The sequence below is a fragment of the Aphidius gifuensis genome, linkage group LG3, assembly GCF_014905175.1.
Source record: "Aphidius gifuensis isolate YNYX2018 linkage group LG3, ASM1490517v1, whole genome shotgun sequence".
Classification (NCBI taxonomy): domain Eukaryota; kingdom Metazoa; phylum Arthropoda; class Insecta; order Hymenoptera; family Braconidae; genus Aphidius; species Aphidius gifuensis.
In genome coordinates this window covers 26147640-26168266 of record NC_057790.1, presented here as the reverse complement: position 1 = coordinate 26168266, position 20627 = coordinate 26147640, and the positions used below count along the sequence as shown (strand labels likewise).

The 20627-nt window shown below is 25.0% G+C and overlaps 6 protein-coding genes across 10 annotated transcripts; 2 read left to right on the top strand and 4 right to left on the bottom strand.

Moving 5' to 3' along the window:
* Positions 1–104: 104 nt before the first annotated feature.
* On the bottom strand, positions 105–4604 carry LOC122853341 (PAX3- and PAX7-binding protein 1). 2 transcript variants are annotated; one of them, XM_044153750.1, is made up of 11 exons: positions 4319–4603; positions 4043–4226; positions 3771–3949; positions 3364–3514; positions 3170–3269; positions 2708–2868; positions 2550–2632; positions 2286–2470; positions 2022–2211; positions 504–1687; positions 105–415 (listed from the first exon to the last, which is right to left on the bottom strand). In XM_044153750.1, exons 2-11 carry the CDS (start codon positions 4212–4214, stop codon positions 361–363), a joined length of 2460 nt encoding a protein of 819 aa, XP_044009685.1. In that variant the 5' UTR covers positions 4215–4226; positions 4319–4603; the 3' UTR covers positions 105–360. The 2 variants fall into 2 exon arrangements, with proteins under 2 accessions (XP_044009685.1, XP_044009684.1); XM_044153749.1 differs by having other exon boundaries at positions 122–415; positions 2550–2868; positions 4319–4604.
* A 415-nt stretch (positions 4605–5019) lies between these two features.
* Positions 5020–9358, top strand: LOC122853339 (ceramide transfer protein). The gene is made up of 7 exons (XM_044153743.1): positions 5020–5709; positions 5802–5921; positions 6014–6532; positions 7309–7479; positions 8492–8926; positions 9005–9137; positions 9231–9358. Exons 1-7 carry the CDS (start codon positions 5425–5427, stop codon positions 9356–9358), a joined length of 1791 nt encoding a protein of 596 aa, XP_044009678.1. The 5' UTR covers positions 5020–5424.
* A 703-nt stretch (positions 9359–10061) lies between these two features.
* LOC122853340 (actin-related protein 2) lies at positions 10062–12996 on the bottom strand. 4 transcript variants are annotated; one of them, XM_044153745.1, is made up of 9 exons: positions 12587–12957; positions 12410–12520; positions 12207–12224; positions 11825–11842; positions 11478–11557; positions 11255–11390; positions 10714–11073; positions 10351–10629; positions 10062–10276 (listed from the first exon to the last, which is right to left on the bottom strand). In XM_044153745.1, exons 1-9 carry the CDS (start codon positions 12632–12634, stop codon positions 10103–10105), a joined length of 1224 nt encoding a protein of 407 aa, XP_044009680.1. In that variant the 5' UTR covers positions 12635–12957; the 3' UTR covers positions 10062–10102. The 4 variants fall into 4 exon arrangements, with proteins under 4 accessions (XP_044009680.1, XP_044009682.1, XP_044009681.1 ...); XM_044153747.1 differs by lacking the exon at positions 12207–12224 and having other exon boundaries at positions 12587–12990; XM_044153746.1 differs by lacking the exon at positions 11825–11842 and having other exon boundaries at positions 12587–12936.
* A 270-nt stretch (positions 12997–13266) lies between these two features.
* On the bottom strand, positions 13267–14398 carry LOC122853337 (probable DNA-directed RNA polymerase III subunit RPC6). Its single transcript, XM_044153741.1, has 3 exons — positions 14348–14398; positions 13447–14206; positions 13267–13383 (listed from the first exon to the last, which is right to left on the bottom strand). Exons 1-3 carry the CDS (start codon positions 14365–14367, stop codon positions 13303–13305), a joined length of 861 nt encoding a protein of 286 aa, XP_044009676.1. The 5' UTR covers positions 14368–14398; the 3' UTR covers positions 13267–13302.
* A 366-nt stretch (positions 14399–14764) lies between these two features.
* On the top strand, positions 14765–18435 carry LOC122853333 (neutral alpha-glucosidase AB). The gene is made up of 4 exons (XM_044153738.1): positions 14765–14800; positions 15174–15263; positions 15371–17862; positions 17944–18435. Exons 1-4 carry the CDS (start codon positions 14778–14780, stop codon positions 18054–18056), a joined length of 2718 nt encoding a protein of 905 aa, XP_044009673.1. The 5' UTR covers positions 14765–14777; the 3' UTR covers positions 18057–18435.
* LOC122853335 (Golgi pH regulator) lies at positions 18368–20580 on the bottom strand. The gene is made up of 7 exons (XM_044153740.1): positions 20362–20580; positions 20093–20256; positions 19746–19852; positions 19263–19673; positions 18822–19189; positions 18634–18699; positions 18368–18568 (listed from the first exon to the last, which is right to left on the bottom strand). Exons 1-7 carry the CDS (start codon positions 20401–20403, stop codon positions 18368–18370), a joined length of 1359 nt encoding a protein of 452 aa, XP_044009675.1. The 5' UTR covers positions 20404–20580.
* Positions 20581–20627: the final 47 nt, after the last annotated feature.

Here is a 20627-nt window from a genome sequence, read left to right as displayed (position 1 = left end):
TTATTTTTTTTTCGTTGCAAAATTATCAATGAGATAACCTTTGACCCAAGTAAGTCATCAATAAACACATAATTATTCAACAAAAATAATAAATCCATTAATTAAAATAAATTTCAAATTATTTTTATTATTTTTTAAACGTTATTTTTATTTAATTATTTACAATTATAAATAACGTTTTTTGTTGTTTTTTGTATTAAATATTTTGAAAAGAAAAACGAATAATAAATTTAAGTATGTATTTAATTTTTTTTATTAAGTATATTTTAGAAAAAAAAATTTAACTATAAATAATTTGATGTACAAAGTATCAATAGTTGTGTAGAAAAAAAAAAAAAAAAAAAACAAATAATATATAAATTATGTTGTTGGTTTGATTAACTTGAGGATTGATTTCGAATATTCCCAAGCTTCACTGTGAGCAGAAAAACAAGAAAAACAAATTAATAATTATTTATTATTAAGCAAATTTTAATTAAAGAAAAATATAATTGTCTACTTACTTGTGAGCAGGATTAGCCTGATCCAATTGATCACTCAACTTTTGTATATGTGAAGCAAACATTTTAAGTTGTTCAATTGTTTCACCTTGTAGCCAGGCACGTGGTAATGTACTCATAATAATATTAGCTTTATTTAATGCATCAACTGGTGAAAATACTCTCAATCCAGCCAAAAGATATCTATTTAATAACGAGCCTAATGCTAGATTTTTAAGTTGATAATCACCAAGTAAACCTTGCCAGCTTAATAAATTTCTAAGTAATTTAACAGCCATTGTAAATTGTCGTTGAAGAAATGTATTTTTATCTAATGATTGTTTTGTTAACAATGGAATAAACACGTCATTTTCAACAGCTGATTTAATTTTATCTAATATTGCATTAAATAATAGCTGTAATTGTTTACTCATGTCATTTAAATTTGGATAATCACGTATAAGACGTCTAATAGTACCACCAAGTCTTAATGTTTGTGATGTTGACATTGGATCCCATATTTTTTCAACAATTAATGTTAATTTTGGTATTAATATTTTTTCAATTGTCAATGGTATTAATCTAACATCTGGATCTTGTTTTAATGTATCCTCAGTTTCTTTACGATCAAGTGCATATAATAATAATGAATTATACCAATTTGTACATTCTAAATGATCAGGTACACTTTCCATTAATGGATTCCATATAATTAATTGTTGTCGTATTATTGGTGATATTATTTTTGGTATACATAATGATACATATGCTTCAGTATATGCTTCAATATCAGTTTTTCTCCATTGTTCACATTTTAATAAAATTCCTTTAACAGTACTAAAATCATCCATAACATCAGAAAATATATTTTTACATTTATCTTCAATTTCTTCTTTTTGTTTTTTAAATGCAAGATTTTGTTGTTCAGTAACTTCATCATCACTTGACATACCATCAATGTGTTTTGACATATTTAATGATGGTGCTTCTCTTGCACGTCTACGTCTTGCACGACGTCCTTCACGTTCAGTTGCACGACGTATTCTTGCTTCATCATCTGGACCACGGCGTGTTGTTTGTGCTCGTAATGATGCTGTTACTTCTTCAGCTTGATCTCTGGTATCTTGACGACGACGTTCCATCAATTCATTTGCTCTTTCTCCATACAGCTTTAACCAACGTTCCTCCAACTCAATCACCTCTGGCAACTGATAATTAAGAAAAAAATTTATAAAATTAATATTTATTATTTTTAATAAATTTTATTACTGTAAATATGTTAACACAATTAATGACAAATAAAAAAGCATATTAAAAAATTAATGCTAGCTTTTATACTCACCAGTATTATCATCAATAAAATAATAAATGATCAAGTATAATTCAACAACAATAAAATCAAAATAGACTTGTTTGTTTGTTGTTGTTTTTTTTAATTTAATGTGTATCAAATAATAACAAAGTAATAATGAAATTTAATAAATAATAAATGAGAAAAAAAAGAAAAGAAAAGATGGAAAGAAGATGAATTAGTGAACCCACCTTCTCGTCAAGACACTCTACCAAGTCAGTGACATACCCACGTAACTCTTGGTAATATCTGAAGCGTTGTGCTAACTCTGGTGCACGTATTTCAGCATCATTTGATTCCTTGCGTGATTGTTCAAGTTCTTCCTGCAATTGTATTTGATCTTGTTGATGACGACGATGTACTTGAACTAAATTTTCAACTCTGTTGAATAAAAAAATTAATTAATGTATTTATTATAATTTATAGATTTATTTTTTAGATTTAGATTTAAATACCTAGCATGCATTTTATCAACAATTTCTTGAGGAGAAATTGCAACAATTTTTGTTGGATCTGGTGGAGGTTGAATTGATGGTGGAGGTGGTGGAACAGGCATCATATTCATTTCCATTTGCCCACCAATCATGTGACCATGAAAATATTGTTGTTGCATCATTGAATCTTGTTGAGCAGCTGCAATCTATGAAAAATAATGTTTTTTAATAAAAGTTTAATAATAAACAAATGAATTTTGTTGAAATATTTTTTTTAGGATTTACCTGAGCACCAGTTACTCCTTTTCTAATTTGTTGAGCTTCCCATTCTTCTTCCTCATTACAATGTTCACTCTCATCATCAGAAACTGCAAGATGTAGAATTTTTTTCATTATAAAATTTACTGAATTATGGTTTTTTTTAGTTACTCTAGGATACCAACGTTTTATAGGAATTTGCGATGCTAAAAATGCTTCTCTTCTTTTTTCTTTATCACGAGCCTCGGTGTTGACAGTCATGTCCATTCGATCTTGTGAACAATCATCATCACTTCTATCATGATCCTCTTCTCTTACTAATCTTGATTTTGTTGTTTTTTCCTCTCTAAAATTATTTAAATCAAGACAACAATTTAAATATGCATATTTATTTATCAACTAAATAATAGATCATTTAAAATAATAATAATTTATTAAAAATATTTGGCAATGCTCCAAACACACTGGATCAACAAATAAACAATAATTTTATTATTTTTTTAAATCAACAATTATTATCTATTTCCAAATCAAAAGTAATTATTAATTCCAAATGAAAAATATTAATCAAAAGTTAAAATTGTCAATTACACTTGATTAAAAAAAACTCATAGAAAAAAAATTAATTAAAAATAATAAATTCTTACTTTGGTTCCTCGATAGGGATAAAATCATGTCCAAGTTCTCTTGCTTTTTGACGTTTTTTCCTTGCAGCATGAATCATAGCAGCATCAGGAATACATCCACCTTTAAAAACAAAACAAAAAAAAACAAGTAATTATCAAATATTCACAATAGAAAAATTAACCCTTGATAAATAAAATTCTAAATCTTTATTTACTTTCTAAAAGAAACCTCATCGAGTCTGATTTAGCTGACTTGAAAGTATGCCTCGATGAATTTTCCTCTTCATCTGAATCATAGTCATCTTTTCCAGCAACAACTGCTGCTCTTCCATTTAGTATCAAAGGTCCAGTATTTTTAATCTTAACCTGGATGAAAAAAAAAAAAACCATAAATCATATTAGTAAATGAAAAAATACAAATGAACAATATATCAAATTTTTCGTCTGTTAATAATTCATCCAGAATTGATGTCAATCTTCAGGGTAGATAATCATCCAAGAAAAATTATTTTCAATATATATTTTTTTTTTAAATAAAATCTATGCTAATTAATAAATAATAATTGAATAAAAAATTATTTGTGACACTAATAACTAATAAGACATCATAGAGATAGCTTACTACTAGATCATCTGTCTTTATTTCTAAATCATTGTCGTTTTTAATCGACACATGTGCTTCAGAGTCCACTTGCAATTTCTCTTCACCTTTCTTTTTTATTTTCCTCTCGTGATCAAGTTGTTTCATCAGTTTTTTACTCCTAGATGATTTCTTGACTTTAAAAACCTCTCCATCATCAGCTAAAACATCATAAACAATATTAATACTAACCCTGAAATACATATTAAATTACAATTTAGTATTTATATATGTTAAATTTATAAAACATAAACCTTCATCAAGTTCTTCTCCAAAACTAAGAAGCGTCTGTTTTGGTTTATCCTTTTTTTTCTTGACTTTATTTTGCTGGACCTGATCAACCTCCATCCTATTTTCATTGTCATCAGTTTCCTCATTGAATGAACGTCGTCTTATATTTCTTTTTGGCTTATTAAACAACGACATTATTCAATATATCTAAAACAATATTTATAAACAATATTAATAACAATTCAACAACGTTTTTAATTTACTTGTCAAATAACAAATTCAGTTCAATTTTTTATTACCCTGATAATTAACACACAAATATCAACAACACTGGCTCTTTTTTTAAATTTTATTTATAAAACGAAAACAAAAAGAAAAAAAAAACTATATTTCTAAATTTAATTATGATAAACTGTTAGATTTTATTAAAAGTTAAATGAACAAACAATAAATAAATCAATTATATTTTTATAAAAAAAAAATTATATTTGTAATTAATGTAACCCAATTGTCATTTTGTCCAGGTGCAATGATAGCATTACCGCAGTACACAGTTACACACATATGCAATTCACCGACAAACACATATTTCAACAATTTTATTTGTAAATAATAATTATTGTTATTGTTATTATTATTCAAATATCATACATGGCGGCCATGTTGACGCGGCAAATGATCTCGGTTTTTTGAATAATCGAAATTTTTTTTTTCTTTTCATTTGTTGATTAACAATTGAATTATTTATTGGCTTAAATCTAATGCTGAGTTTTTCATCTAGAGCTTAATCTATTTTTAAATAATTATCAATCATTAAAAGCTTAATAACATTATTATTATTAATAATTATTTCCAAGAGAAAAAAAGTGAGAAGAGATTTTTCAAGCTGATAATAAAAGCCCCTTTCTAATCAACAATCAACAAATTAAATTTCACTAACAATAATAATAACAACAAATATATACATGTCAAATTAAAAAAATAAATAAAAATTAAAAATAATAAAAAAAAAAAGAGTTTGTGTACGTCAAAAGCCTTGATTTCATCATTTAAAAAAATACCAAACTAATAATCAAGAATTGTGAATTCTCGTGATATCATATTATTTTAATTTTTTTCTTCTATTTTTTTTACACACACATATGTAAAAAAAATATACATGCATAATGCATATATATGCAGTTAAAAAAACACATATGTAATTGTACATAATTTTTTTATTTTGATTATAAACGTTTAATTAATCAAGCATATAAAAAGTTTACTTTGTGTATTAATAAAAAAAGCAAAAAATCAGTAACCCAAGTGTTAAATCAAATCAACACTTATAAATCAGGAATTTTTTGATGCATTGAATATAAAAATTACTCCTGGTTGAAGATAAATATTTGGTAAATAAAACGAGATGGCTGATTGTAAATCTGCAGCATCAATTGTCAATGGTGTTGATGATAAAACTGCTCTGATGGAAGTTGTTAATGATGGTGATAATGAAATTGATGGTGAAGAATCAGATGGAGTAATTGTGCCAGAGCTTCAAGGTACACTATCAAAATGGACAAATTTTATACATGGTTGGCAAACACGTTTTATTGTTTTGAAAGATGGTACATTGTCATATTATAAATCAGAACAAGACAGTGGTTTTGGTTGTCGTGGTTCAATAAGTCTTTACAAAGCAACAATCAAGGTATTTACATGAAATACACATGATAATAATAATAATAATTTGATGTAAATATGTTAAATTTAATGTAAAAAAATTTTATTTTAATTAAACAGAGACATGAATTTGATGAGTGTCGATTTGATGTTTCTGTTAGTGATTGTTTGGTCTGGTATCTTCGTGCAAATTCACCAGAAGAAAAACAAAGATGGGTTGATGTATTAAAATCATACAAGGTGAGTCATTAAAAAAGTTACTGATACTTGTCACTTGATAAATAAATATATTATAATATATTGTGTTTTTTTTTTTTGCTTTAATTTTCAAGGCTGAATCTGGATATGGAAGTGAAAATAGCTTGAAACGTCATGGTAGTACTGTATCATTAATATCAAATACACAATCAACAACAAGTGGTGGTAGTTTTAGTAAACGTGGTACACGTAATTTAAAAGAAAAAATTGCTGAATTAGAAACATTTAAAGATATATTAACACAACAAATTGATACATTACAAAAATATTTTGATAATTGTGCTGATATTGCAAAACAAACATCATTAATTAATGATAATTTAATAAATGATGCATCATTAAAATCAATTGATTTTAAAGGTGAAGCTATTACATTTAAAGCAACAAGTGATGGTGTATTAGCAACACTTTGTCATTGTGTTGAATTAATGAATCAACGTGAGGATGCATGGAGAAGAAGATGGGATAAAGAAAATGAAAAAAAACGTAAAATGTTGGAGCATTATAAATTATTAAAAGATCAAGTTAATATGAATCGTGCTGATGCAAATAATAGACCAAGAGTACTCATTCATGGAGGTCCAGATTACGAGGTATATTAAACTTTCTAAATTAATTGCTGCTTTTTTTTTCGATACAAAAACAAGGTTATTTTTTTAAATCAGAATATTATATAAAACTTTTTTTTCTCTTGTTTATTAAAGTTGAATATTCATTTTATTATTATTTTTTAATTTAGAAAACTTATCTTATTTTAATGATCAAAAAAATAACAATAATAATTGTAAAACTGATTAAGAAAAAGAGGATAAAGTATTGGTTTGTTTTTTTTTAAAATTAAAATGTAAATAATTTTGATACTTTGAACAATATAATTTTTTCGATAAAATATAAAATTTATTTATTGATCAGATCAATTGATTATTATGTATGATTATCATCATCATCATTACCAAATAGTTGTTGATGCAATGGTTTGGCAAAAGACCACACGAGGACACATGTAATATATAAATTGTTGTCCATAAATTTATTATTACGCAAGTATTGTTACTTGATTGTGTGTTACTAGATACAAGGCAATATTAAAAAATAAAAAAAAAAACATTCTTTAGCTTCAGTTTATCAAAGACCATTGACGATAACGGTACTCGGTTATTGTTATCGTCTTGTTGTGCCACTTGAAATAATAAACCTTATTTATTTAAATTATTGTTATCCTTGAAATAATGGGAAAATTTAAATTGCGAAAAAAACGTGTTGTCGTGAGTTGATTATAATTTTTTTTATTTTAAATTATTTATTTAATGGTTTTATTGATATTTTAGGGTGATTTAATTAATCTTGGGTTTTTGTTTGGTATTTACAGGAGGGTCCACATAGTGCTCTTTGTGATGATGAATTTTATGATGCTGTTGAGACTGGACTTGATAAAATTGATGAAGACAATCAATTGAGAGATCGTTTGAAACAAAAATCTGTTTCGATTGTACAAAATCCAGTTTCATCAGCTGCTGTTAATCATAAATTATGGCCTGAGGTATTTAATACGAAATATTATTTTTGATTATTCAATTATTCATATTTTAATAATGACTAGTCGGTTTTTTTTTTTTTCGTTCCTAGATGTTGTAATTTATAGTATTATAAATTTTTGATCAAAAGTTTTCATTATAATGAGGATAATTTATTCAAAAAGTTTCATTTTGTTTTTTATTTTTAACTGCAAAACGCGACACAGAAATTTTTTAAAATTATTTAAAAGATAACAATTTTGCTAACAGTTTATAAAATTAATTTTTATTGTTATTGCTTTTTTAAAAAACAGTTGATATTTGCATACAAAACGAGTGACGCATATTTTAAATAAATAAATACAATAATGACTGATTTATTTATTTTTTCTTTTTTTTTTTTTGTTGCAAATATTATCATCAATAAAATTACTAATTTTTGATTAATAAATTTTTATTTATCAACTAAATAATAGATCATTTAAAATAATAATAATTTATTAAAAATATTTAGCAATGCTCCAAACACACTGGATCAACAAATAAATAATAATTTTATTATTTTTTTAAAATCAACAATTATTATTTATTTCCAAATCAAAAGTAATTATTAATTTCAAATGAAAAATAATAATTTTAATATTTATGAAAAGTTAAAATTGTCAATGATTTATAAAAAAAATTATCAATCATTTAATTACACTCGATTGAATTGAAAATAAATTTTATAAATCAAACTGGATCCACGAAAATGATTTATTATATGACAAATTAATTACTAAATTTACAATTATATTTTTATTGTCCATAAATATCTAATCAAAAAAAAATATAATAAAAACTTTAATCAATTTGTTTTTGTTCCTCTTCAAAGATAAAAATATATGAACTTTGTTCTGATGATATCTTGATGAATCATTCGAGTTATTAAAAGACAATGAAACAAAAAAAGAAAAAAATAAAATGTCATCATTTTGTTTAAAAAATTAAATTTACCATCTGTTTATGAATAATAAAAATATTTATGTTATTTTGTAGATTGAAAAAGTAACAATGGAACAGCTGCACTATGCTCGCTTGGGTGTTGGTGAGGATGTTGGTGTTTGGCAATTATTTGCTGAAGATGGTGAAATGCGAATGTACAGACGTGAAGAAGAGGTCGATGGTCTTGTTGTTGATCCATTAAAAGCATGTCACGTTGTTCGTGGTGTTACTGGCCGTGAACTTTGTCAAATTTTTTTCAGTCCAGAATATCGTAGTGGTTGGGAAACAACACTTGAAGATATGACTGTTGCTGAAACAATATCAAATGATACATTAATATTTATGCAAACACACAAAAGAATATGGCCAGCAAGTCAACGTGATGCATTATTTTGGTCACATATACGAAGTGTACCTGACACTGAAGATCCAGATGCTTCAGATCTTTGGATTGTTTGTAATCACAGCACAGAACTTCCTCAATATCCCGTAATATAAATTTAATTTTTAATTATTATTTTACATATATTATCAACAAGTTATTAAAATTATTTATTATTTACACAGCCAAATACTGGAAAATGCGTGAGGGTGTATTTAACAGTTTGCCTTGTTGGTCAAACATTCATTGATCCTCCAAAAGATTCGAAAAAAATTAGTCGTGAAGACATCTCCTGCAAAATTACATACTGCTCAGTTGGTGAGTTTTTTTTATTTATTTTAAAATAAATATCTCATTTTTCTTGACTGTATCAATAATGATTTATTAATAATTTTTTTAATATACTTTCAGTTAATCCTGGAGGTTGGGCACCAGCTTCAGTACTTCGTGCTGTTTATAAACGTGAATACCCCAAATTTTTAAAACGTTTCACAAGTTACTGCATTGAACAATGCAAAGATAAACCAATTCAATTTTAATAATTTTCATTTATTTAATCAAGTGGCAAAAAAATGTACAAATTTGATAAATAATAATTACAAATAATTGTTAAATTTTTGCCATGTATGACGAATATAAAAAAAAAAAAAAATTATATTGTTACTTTTATTTATATACAAAAACAAAAAAAAAATTGAAAAAAAAATTGAAAAAAAAATTAAATTAACAACAAATAAAATATTTTGATGATGTGTTAATTAAAAAAAAAAAAAAACACAAAATTAAATGTAAAATAACTTCAATAAAGACTGTTGTAAATTTACATGTAGAAATTAGTTTAATTATTTTTTTAATATTTCCTTTAATATATAAACAATATAATTGTATTTAAAAAAAAAAAAATTAATACGAGGTTTGTCGTTGTACAAAAATTACCTCAATTAAATTTATCGATTTATAAAAAACCAATAAATAACTATATTTTTCTTTTTAAATAAATGCACAATTGAGCTATCGAAGTAAATATTTTGTTAATTGATAAATTTTTATAAGAAATGATGAAAAAAATAAAAAAAAAAAGAACAATTTATTGTTCTTAAAATACTGATGAAAATGCTAATGAATTAGTATTTTTTTTTCATTTAAATTATTTACATAAAGTGTCTGAAGCACATTAAGTTTTAGTTTCTGTCCAAAGGAAATAAACAATCCTTTTAATTAACATTTGTAGCATTTTCTCAGTTTTTTTTTTTTATTCAATAATTTTTATTTCATTAAAACAATCACTTTGTATCGTATGTTGTTAATTTTTTTAATACACTCAATCCTTTTTCTTCGTATTCTTCTCTCATTATCCAAAATGAGTCACGATTTTTTGTTAAATCAGCAAGTACTGCACCACCCATAAAGACCATGTCTTTACGTCTTGGTGAATCTTCAATTTTTATTTTAAATTTCTGTAATATAAATTTATAAATTAATAATAATAATAATAACAATAAAAATTAATATAATTATTAATAAAACAAACCCCTAATTTTGATGTATCATTTTTAAGAACTCGTTGAAGATATAATTGTTTAATTTCACGTTCTAATCTTGATGGTAAACCAGGATACATTGTACTACCTCCACTAAGAACAATGTGTTTATACAATTCACTTCTCATATCAATATCTGCTGATTGAATTGTATTAAATACAAGCTCAGCAATACCTGGTGCTTCAACATTAATTAAATGTGGTTGAAATAATGCTTCTGGTGCTGCAAAACGTTCACCACCAACTTTAATAACTCTTCCATCAGGCAACTATAATTAAATTACATTACAATCAATATTTAATAGCAAAATTATTATTTTATAAATAAATTAATATATTATATTGCTAATTACAGTATAAGACTCGACTAGAACTGTTGTTTCAACAGCTAATTTTTCTTCAGTTTCAATATTATAACCAACATAACATAATTTTTCTTTAAGCATTCTAACTGTTTCAAAATCAGCTGAATGATTAAATGCATAACCACGTAATAATAATAATTTAATAAGATATATTGTTATATCACGCCCAGCAATATCAAGTCTTCTTGTTAAATGTGGTAATGCATATTCTTCATAAACTGGACAAATATGAGTTACACCATCGCCTGAATCAACAACTACACCACTTATCAAACCTTGTGCATATAATGTGAGCACAGCTTGGACTGCAATATATACACCAGCAAATTGATATTTTTCAAACATCACCTAAACAATAATAATATAAATTAATTAATTGTTAATATTAATATTTATAAATCATAGAAAAAATACATTTAAAATGATAAGAGTCTAAAAGTCATTAGAAATTGAGTTTATTTTGTATGAAAAAAAAATTAGACAAGCTAGACATAATGCCTATAATGTTGATTAAATATATTATATTTACCTCAATCATTTTTTCACGATTTGTTGTTGGATTCATTGGTGGTTCAGTCAATAATATTTTACATTCTTTTGGATTAATATCAAGTTTTTCTTTACCAAATGTATAATCCCAAACGTGGCACATATCTTCCCAGTTTCTAATTTAAAAAACAATAAATTAAATATCACAGAACAAAATGATATACAATTAATAAATTATTATAATTTAATTGAATTAATAATACCTGACAATTCCATTTTGCATTGGATAATTTATTTCCAATAATGAACGTAGTTTACTGGCTTCATCACCAATCATCAAATCCTGTTTTGTTTTTTTTTTTTGTTTTATATTATTTATTTTTATTTATTATGTAAATATTCAATACAACCAAACACAAGACATGATAATTTAACAATTATATAATTAAAACAAAAAATAGTGCAATTTATAAATCAAACAAATTCTACTAAATGCAATTAACAATCAACCAGTTAAAATAATACAAACAAGCAATCACAAAACTCATCATGATCCTAATGATCATCATAAAATTAAGAAAAAAAAAAACAAGCAATTTATTTAACTTACAGGCATGTTAAACACGTCCTATTGTTGATAATTGTAAGCACATATAAACAATTTTAATAACAAAAAAAAAATTATTTTAGTTGATACATATCTAAATGTTTGATTATTTAATAATTTTAATTGATACTTATGAATGTTAGTTTATTATTAATGAAGTGCATTATGGAAAAAAAATATTCTCTTTAGTTAATTTAAATGTCAATAAAATCCATCACTTATTTTTTTGTTTAGTTTTAATTATTTCATGTAAATATTTGTTTATCAAATTTAAAAAAAAATAAAATAAATAATAACACATATTTTCATGTCTTGCATGAAAATTAATATTAAAAATTAAAAAAAAATAAAAAAAATAGTGAATACTATTATAATTTTGACTTACACGAATGCAAAGTTCTTGCTGAAAATATAATAATATGAATAAAATAGTTAGTTGTGATTATAATTATTAATTTAATATTTGTGTAATTAATATTTCCAGTTATCATTGTGTGCACCATAGATGAGATAGTGAGATTAATGATGAACGTGAGATATTATATATTATTATTATTTTTTAAAAGTATTTTTTATTTGTCATTTTACCTTGACATCAATGTCCCCAATTTTATTGACAGCTCTGATAATTGGTCTTCCAACAATTGAGGGAAAAATATGAGCTGGAAAATTAGCTCCAGCATATCCACATTTGACAAACTAATTATTAAAATTAATAATAAATTAATATATTTTTTAAACAATAATAATTTATTGTAACCTTACCCCAGTGCCATTGTCACAAACGATGACTTTTCTTCCTTTATCATCCATTGTGCCAAAAAATTACTCAATCAATTTTGATAAATAAAAAAGTAAATTAAATTTTTTAATTGTTTATTGTTGATTGACTTTTTTTAGTTAAACAATATGACTTATTATCACAATATAAAAAAGGGCGTCACACCGGCATGGCGTAGTGTTTATTCCACGTCGATTTTTTTTTATCTAATTTTATTTTTTTTAATCCTTATCAGTGACTCATTGACTGATCAAGTGTTTTCTTTTTTTTTTTTCAACAATAAGAAATTATTAACTTGATAAATAATAACTTGTTTTAGTATTATTTATTTAAATGTCAAACATAAAAAAAAAAACACAGTTGTCACAGTTTTCTTTTTTTTTTTTTTTGTGTCAGTGAGTAATGTTTGGATGTGCGTGGGGGGGATTGTCGGCCATTTTACCAATTTTTAACGCGGTAAATTTTAAAAATGAAAAAGAAAATTAATTTGATTTATTTATTATTAAACAATTGAAAATATACCTACAAGTATTAATAAATGAAAAAAAAGATGAAATTACTCTTATTATGTTAGAGTTAATGTTTTAGTTGAAAAAAAATTTTTTATGAATTAATTATTTGAGTTTTTAATTCTTTATTTATAAAAAAAAAAAAAAACATAATTAAAAATAATTAATAAATACAAAATTTTAATTAATTATTAGTATAGCTCAAGCCACTTGTTGATGTATTCACATTTAACTGGTGTAATATCCCCAGTGTCACAGCAATCTTTTTTCACCTGAAATGATAAAAAAAATAATGAAAAATACAATTTAAAAAATGATTTTTTAAATAAACTTACTGGACAAAGACCACATGGAGTTACAACAATACCAGCTGTTTTAGTTGGTTGTCTATAACGATAAAAATTTGTACCATTTTTTGATATTTTATGAATTTTTTTATCCAAAACAAGAGTATAAAGTACACGTTCAAGTTCTTTCAATGGTACTTCAACTTTCATAAAGCCTCGTCCTTCAATATATCTCAAAACATCATTTGCTGATACTGCTGATGCTTCTCTAGCTTGTATTAGACTAACATTATTAGCTTTAGCAATTTGGTGTTTTTTTTCAATGTAATCATAAGACTCTTCATTTAGGGTTTCAGCTAATTCAATATCAAAATCTTGTTTGGAATAAAACAAACCACCAGTTATTGATACATCTGGTGTTAAATCAAATAACATAAATAATTTTTTTCTACTAGCTGCTACTGATTTTATTGTTTTAATACGTTTTTTAGTTTCAAGATTTTTTAATACTTTAGCTAATTGTACACTAGCAATATTTGATTTTTTTGTTATTTCTTGCATCCATATTCCTTTGTCACCAGCATTACTTATTATTTCAAGTACAACTGTTTCAGTTTGATTATCACCAACTCGTGTTTCTTTTTGTAAACGAAATAATAATGTATTTCCTTTACTAAATACTTGTAAATGTTTTTTCATCAAAGTATTTATTGATTTTGCTATGTCACTGGCACCAACATCAGGTATTGCACTAGTAATATCTGCTTGTGTTATACCATCTGGATTAGCCTTGACTAAATCTAAAATTCTGAAAAATTTAATTCAACATATTTATTAATAAATAAATAATCAATTTATTGTTGATTAAATTCATCAATCATTTGATCATGAGATAACCTCATTTTCATTAGTTTTACAAATTTATCTTGTATTAAATTTAATTACTCACTTGTTATCAACATCAGCCATTTTTTTTTATTTATTAATATTTATTTATCTAAAATTTATTTAACAATTCTTCAGACAATCTCAATTATTTATTAAAATGTTTTTTTATTTTTGACAAATGATCTCGTGTGCTCACTCGTGTTGGATTGTTGTTGTTGTTTTTTTTTCTATCAAAATTTTTTAAATTTACTATTGATATTCCAACGCTAGAGGGAATAACAACAATAAAAAAAATCACCTGAGTTTTCTTTCTTGATTGACATTGGTGCATTGAGGTGTTTTTTTTTTATTTATTTTTATTTTTTTATGTATGTGTGTGTCAAAACAAGATGGCGTGCCTCAACGCCGTTGGTGGAAAAAATGACACACACATATTATCACATGCATGTGACCGGTAGGTCACTAATTTTCCAGTCATTCGTCAACATTTGATGAACATGGCTTCATACGTGTGGTAAGATATAAATTAATTTAAATTAAATTAATAATAAGCCAAGTAAAAAAAACGTAGTATTATAAAAAAAATCTTTCAATAATAATTAATCTATTATTGCAATTAATTTTCAACGAAATATTGTTATTGTTGTCTAGTTATTTGACTCCATAAATTGGCGTTGATATGTTTTTTTTTTTTTCAACATTTTTTTTATTCGTTTGATTAAATGTAAAAAAAGCGGGGGGATTATTCTGTATTTATCTGTTTGATACGGTGACGTGTCATCCTTGAACTCATTGATATATATTTGTGGTTTTTTTAAATTAAATTTTTTAAATATTAAATTATTCATTTAAATAATTTAATTTAATTATTGTTTACAATTTAACAGGCTTGGTATTTTGACACTTTGTCTTGTCCTCATAGCTGATGCTGTTGACAGAAATAATTTTAAAACTTGTGATCAAAGCAGTTTTTGCAGGTAAATAAATAAAAAAAAATTTAATATTTTTTTCCTTTTATTGTTGCTTGATAATTATTAAATTAATTGTTGTTTTTATTTTTTGTTTTTTTTTTTTCGATAAATAGACGTTGTAGAAAAGTACAGCCAAATAATACACCATACATTGTATTACCAGAAACAATAAAAAAAAATTCAACAATATTAACAGCTCAACTTTTGAATAAAAATACAGATGTTAATTATATTCTTGAATTAACAGCATTAAAAGATCATACATTTCGTTTACATATAAATGAAGAAAAACCATTGAGACCTCGTTATGAAGTTACTCATGCTCTACAAGGACCACCAAAACATGACAAATTTGATAATGTTGAAGTGTCATCAGAACAAGTTGTTGCAACAATGGGAAATGATAAAGCAATTATACATTTTAATCCATTTCGTGTTGATTTATATGGTGATGGTAAATTAAAAATATCAGCAAATGCTCGTGGTTTAATGAGAATGGAACATTTACGTACAAAAACAGTTAAAAATACTGAAAATAAAGATGAAGAAGTTGTCAATACATCAGCATTAATTGGTGATGGTGCTGAGGATGATCCTGGTGCATGGGAAGAAAATTTCAAATCACATCATGATTCAAAACCAAAAGGACCAGAAGCAATTGCTATGGATTTTAGTTTTCCTGGTGCTGATTATACATATGGTATACCACAACATGCTGATTCATTTGCATTAAGATCAACAAAAGACACTGATCCATATCGTCTTTATAATTTGGATGTATTTGAATATGAAGTCAATGAAAAAATGGCACTTTATGGCTCAATACCAGTAATATATTCACATGGTAAAGATAAAACATCTGGTGTATTTTGGCATAATGCTGCTGAAACATGGGTTGATATTGTAACAAAAGATGATAATTTAGGTGATGTTAATGCACATTTTATGTCAGAATCTGGTGTTATTGATATATTTTTTTTACTTGGTGATAAACCACTTGATGTATTTAGTGAATATACAAAATTAACTGGTACAGCACCATTACCACAAATGTTTACACTTGGTTATCATCAATCAAGATGGAATTATAATGATCAAGATGATGTTGCACAAATATCTGAAAAATTTGATACATATGATATTCCACTTGATGTTATTTGGCTTGATATTGAATATACTGATAATAAAAAATATTTTACATGGGATACAAGAAAATTTTCAAATCCATTAGAAATGGTACAAAATTTAACAACAAAAGGTAGAAAACTTGTTGCAATTATTGATCCACATATAAAACGTGATACAAATTATTTTGTACATAATGATGCAACATCAAATGGTTATTATGTTAAACATGCTGATGGTAAAGATTATGAAGGTTGGTGTTGGCCAGGTGCATCATCATATCTTGATTTTTTTAATCCAATTGTTAGAGATTATTTTGAAAAACAATATTCACTTGATAAATTTCATGGTACAACAAATGATGTTTATATATGGAATGATATGAATGAACCAAGTGTATTTAATGGTCCAGAAATAACAATGCCAAAAGATTTAGTACATTATGGTGGTTGGGAACATCGTGATGTACATAATATTAATGGTTTAATGTTTACATCAGTAACATATGATGCATTATTTAATAGATCTGGTGGTACATTACGTCCATTTGTATTAACACGTTCACATTTTGCTGGTTCACAAAGATCAGCAGCAGTATGGACTGGTGATAATGCTGCTGAATGGGAACATCTTAAAATAAGTTATCCAATGTGTTTATCAACATCAATTGCTGGTATGTCATTTTGTGGTGCTGATGTTGGTGGATTTTTTAAAAATCCAGATTCTGAATTATTTATAAGATGGAATCAAGCTGGTGCATGGCTTGCATTTTTCCGTCAACATTCACATATTGAAACAAAACGTCGTGAACCATGGACATTTAATGATGAAACAGTACAAATTGTACGTGATGCTATTAGAACACGTTATACATATTTACCATTTTGGTATACTCTATTTCGTGAACATGATATTACTGGTTATCCAGTTATGAGATCATTATGGACACATTATCCAGATGAAATTGATACATTTACTATTGATGATCATTTATTAATTGGTGATGCAATACTTGTTAGACCAATTTATGAACCAAGTGTAACATCAGTTAGTGTTTATTTCCCGGGTAATGGAAAACATTCATGGTATGATATTGATACATTTGCTGAACATAGTATACCAGGTGTACAAAATATACCTGTAACATTACATAAAATACCAGTATATCAACGTGGTGGTACAATTGTACCAAGAAAAATGAGAATAAGAAGAAGTACTGTTGCCATGAAAGATGATCCATATACACTTATTGTTATTGCTGATAAAAATGGTCAAGCAAATGGTACATTGTATCTTGATGATGAATCTAGCTTTGAGTATCGTCATGGTAAATATGTTTATGTTAAATTTACATTTGATGGACAAAATTTAACATCAACATATGTTGATAAATTTGCTAATTATGAAACACCAAGTTGGCTTGAAAGAGTTGACATTGTCAATCCACCACAAGATATTATATCAGCTAAAATTGATTCAAGTATGTATTTGTTTACGCTTAATTTGTTTGAATTTATCATGTTGAAATTATTTTTAATAATTTATTTTTTATCATTTACAGGTGCTGAAAATCTTGAGGCTACATATAATCCTCATAATAATGTTTTAACAATACGTAAACCAGCTGTTAATATGGCCACTCAATGGACAATTCAGCTCATCAAAAAAAATTAATAATAAATCTGATATAAATCAAAAAAAAAAAAAAAAATAATAATTTTTTTTATAAACAAGATGAAATTTTAAATAAATAATAGTTTTTTTTTTTTTTAAATAGTTTTCGCGTATATTTTTCCTCTTTATTATAGTTTTTTTTTTTTTTTTATATAAAATATAGCAAAACTTGTAATAAAAAATATTCAAAAAGAAAAAAAAAAATAGCAACCACACAGTGGTATTTTGTGATAAGATTCAGTGTTAAAATAGAATTTTTTTTTCTTTTTTTTTTTTTATTATTAAATAATTACGTTGTTTTTTTTTTTTCTTTATACACGTTCAGTTGGTGCTTGTTTATGAGCAAGATAAAGAAAAACAATTGATGATAATGCTGACACTAAAAATATAACATCGAACCAACGATGATAAAAGTTAAATTGTAAATCACCAAGTACTTGTGTTATAATTATTCTGTATTCAGCTGGCATATTCATTCTCATCAACAACACTGATGACACAAAATACATTCCCTGTTGATAAAAAAAATTAATTAAAATATATCAATTATTAATTTTTATTGATATTTAATACCTACCATTATTTGAGCAAGTATAAGAACAATAATATTTGATGATTTACTGCTTGATATTGCATAAAAAAACTGTAACAAATAAATCAACATTTAAAAATAAAATTAATTGTACTATAAAATGTTGTCAATACAAAAAAACATGTAAATTTGTTTTATTATATAAATTATAAAATATAAATTATATTAATTACCTTTGTTAGTGTTAATAATAATCCTCTAATTGATGTAAAAACAATACAACCAACAAGAAAAAATGATATATGCTGTGACCAAAATGTAACATCAATATTAAAACCAATCCAATGAACAGCAATTTCAATACCACGTGTTACTGGATCTTTTTTACCAACTCTATCAAATACAATATTTATTGTTGATATAAATATTTTCCATGTACAATATATTGAAAAAAAATATCCTAAAAAATTAAAATATTTTCCTTGCCATGTTGCTGCCCATTTTAATCTTTGTCGAGCATTTTGTATATCATGTGCTTCTAAAAATAATTGACGTGATAATTCTTCAAGGCATGATACTTCTTGTTGTAATTGTTTAATATCTATAAATAAAATCTTTAGCTATTATTTATTGTTAATTAAGAATTGATTAATAATTAAAGAAAACTAAATTACGTTCTTGTTGTCCTTTTGAACTAGTCAATGGTCCAAGCATTCCCCATAATCTTGATCTTGTATCTGTTGGTGATACAACATCACCTTTTTTAGCTAATGCTATTCTTTTTTTTTTAGCAACAATCATATCCATTGTTTGCATTAATCTACGTTCAATTCCTTGTACATCAGCATATGATACTGGTCTCATAAAATATGCCATTGATGAATATGGATAATTAACAGCACCAAAACCAGATAATAATGCCATAACTGTTACACCAATAACACCAACACGACTAACACCAGTTTCAATTGATAATATACCTTTTTTTGGACTTAATATTGGAAATGGATCACCAATTTTCCAAAATAAATATAAATAAAATAGATAAATTAACACAGTAAGTGGTCTGATGAATTTTTTTTTAACTGTAAATAATATATTTATATAATATAAAATATTTTTAATATTTTTAATAAATTTAAATTGTTTTTTATTACCTAAATTTATATTACTGATGATAAAGTATGCAATGTAGAATGGTATCAATACAATCACCATAAATAACAACATGTAAAGTCCAACATTCCAATGAAAATATCTTGAGCTAATTTAAAAAATATAAATTAATTAAATTCATTAATAAATAATAGTATATTTCTAACATTTAATTATGGTATTTTAAAATGATAGTAATAGTAATTTGTTAACAATTGTTGACACAATAAAAAACAATTAAATAATGATTTTTAAAATTAACCAGTAATATTTTTAGATAATTTGTCTAAATTTTTAATTGACCTTTTAAGTGTTAAATTAATTGATAAATATCAAATTATTATTTTACCTTGAATCAAGTATACCAACAATTTCAAATATAATTAATTCAAACATTGTACATGATAATGCAAATGTTGCTGAAAATATTAACTGTACAAGTATATGATGTACTTCATAATCACGAAATAATTTTTTAACAAAAAAAACCCATCCAATTGAAAAAAATACAACCTATAAAATTAACAAAAATTATTAATTACAATGTTAATTAATTTAGCAAATTAAATATTGAATATTTTGTTTTCAAGTAATTATTTAAAAATGAAATTAAATAACCTGTGAGCTGAGAATAAATAATGTATCTTCTAAAAAACCCATTGTTTTTTAATGATAAATAATTAAAATTATAAATTAAAAAATAAACATTGTTGTTATTAAAATTTTGGTGTATCAACCGGTAAACATTTCGCTGTCAAACATTTTGTTTTTTTTATGTAAAAAAAGAGAGAAGACAAACAGCTGTGAAATAGATGGCACCGGTTGACGATTGTCCAACAATCCTCCAATCAAAAATTAGCAGATAATATACATCTTTATCACAA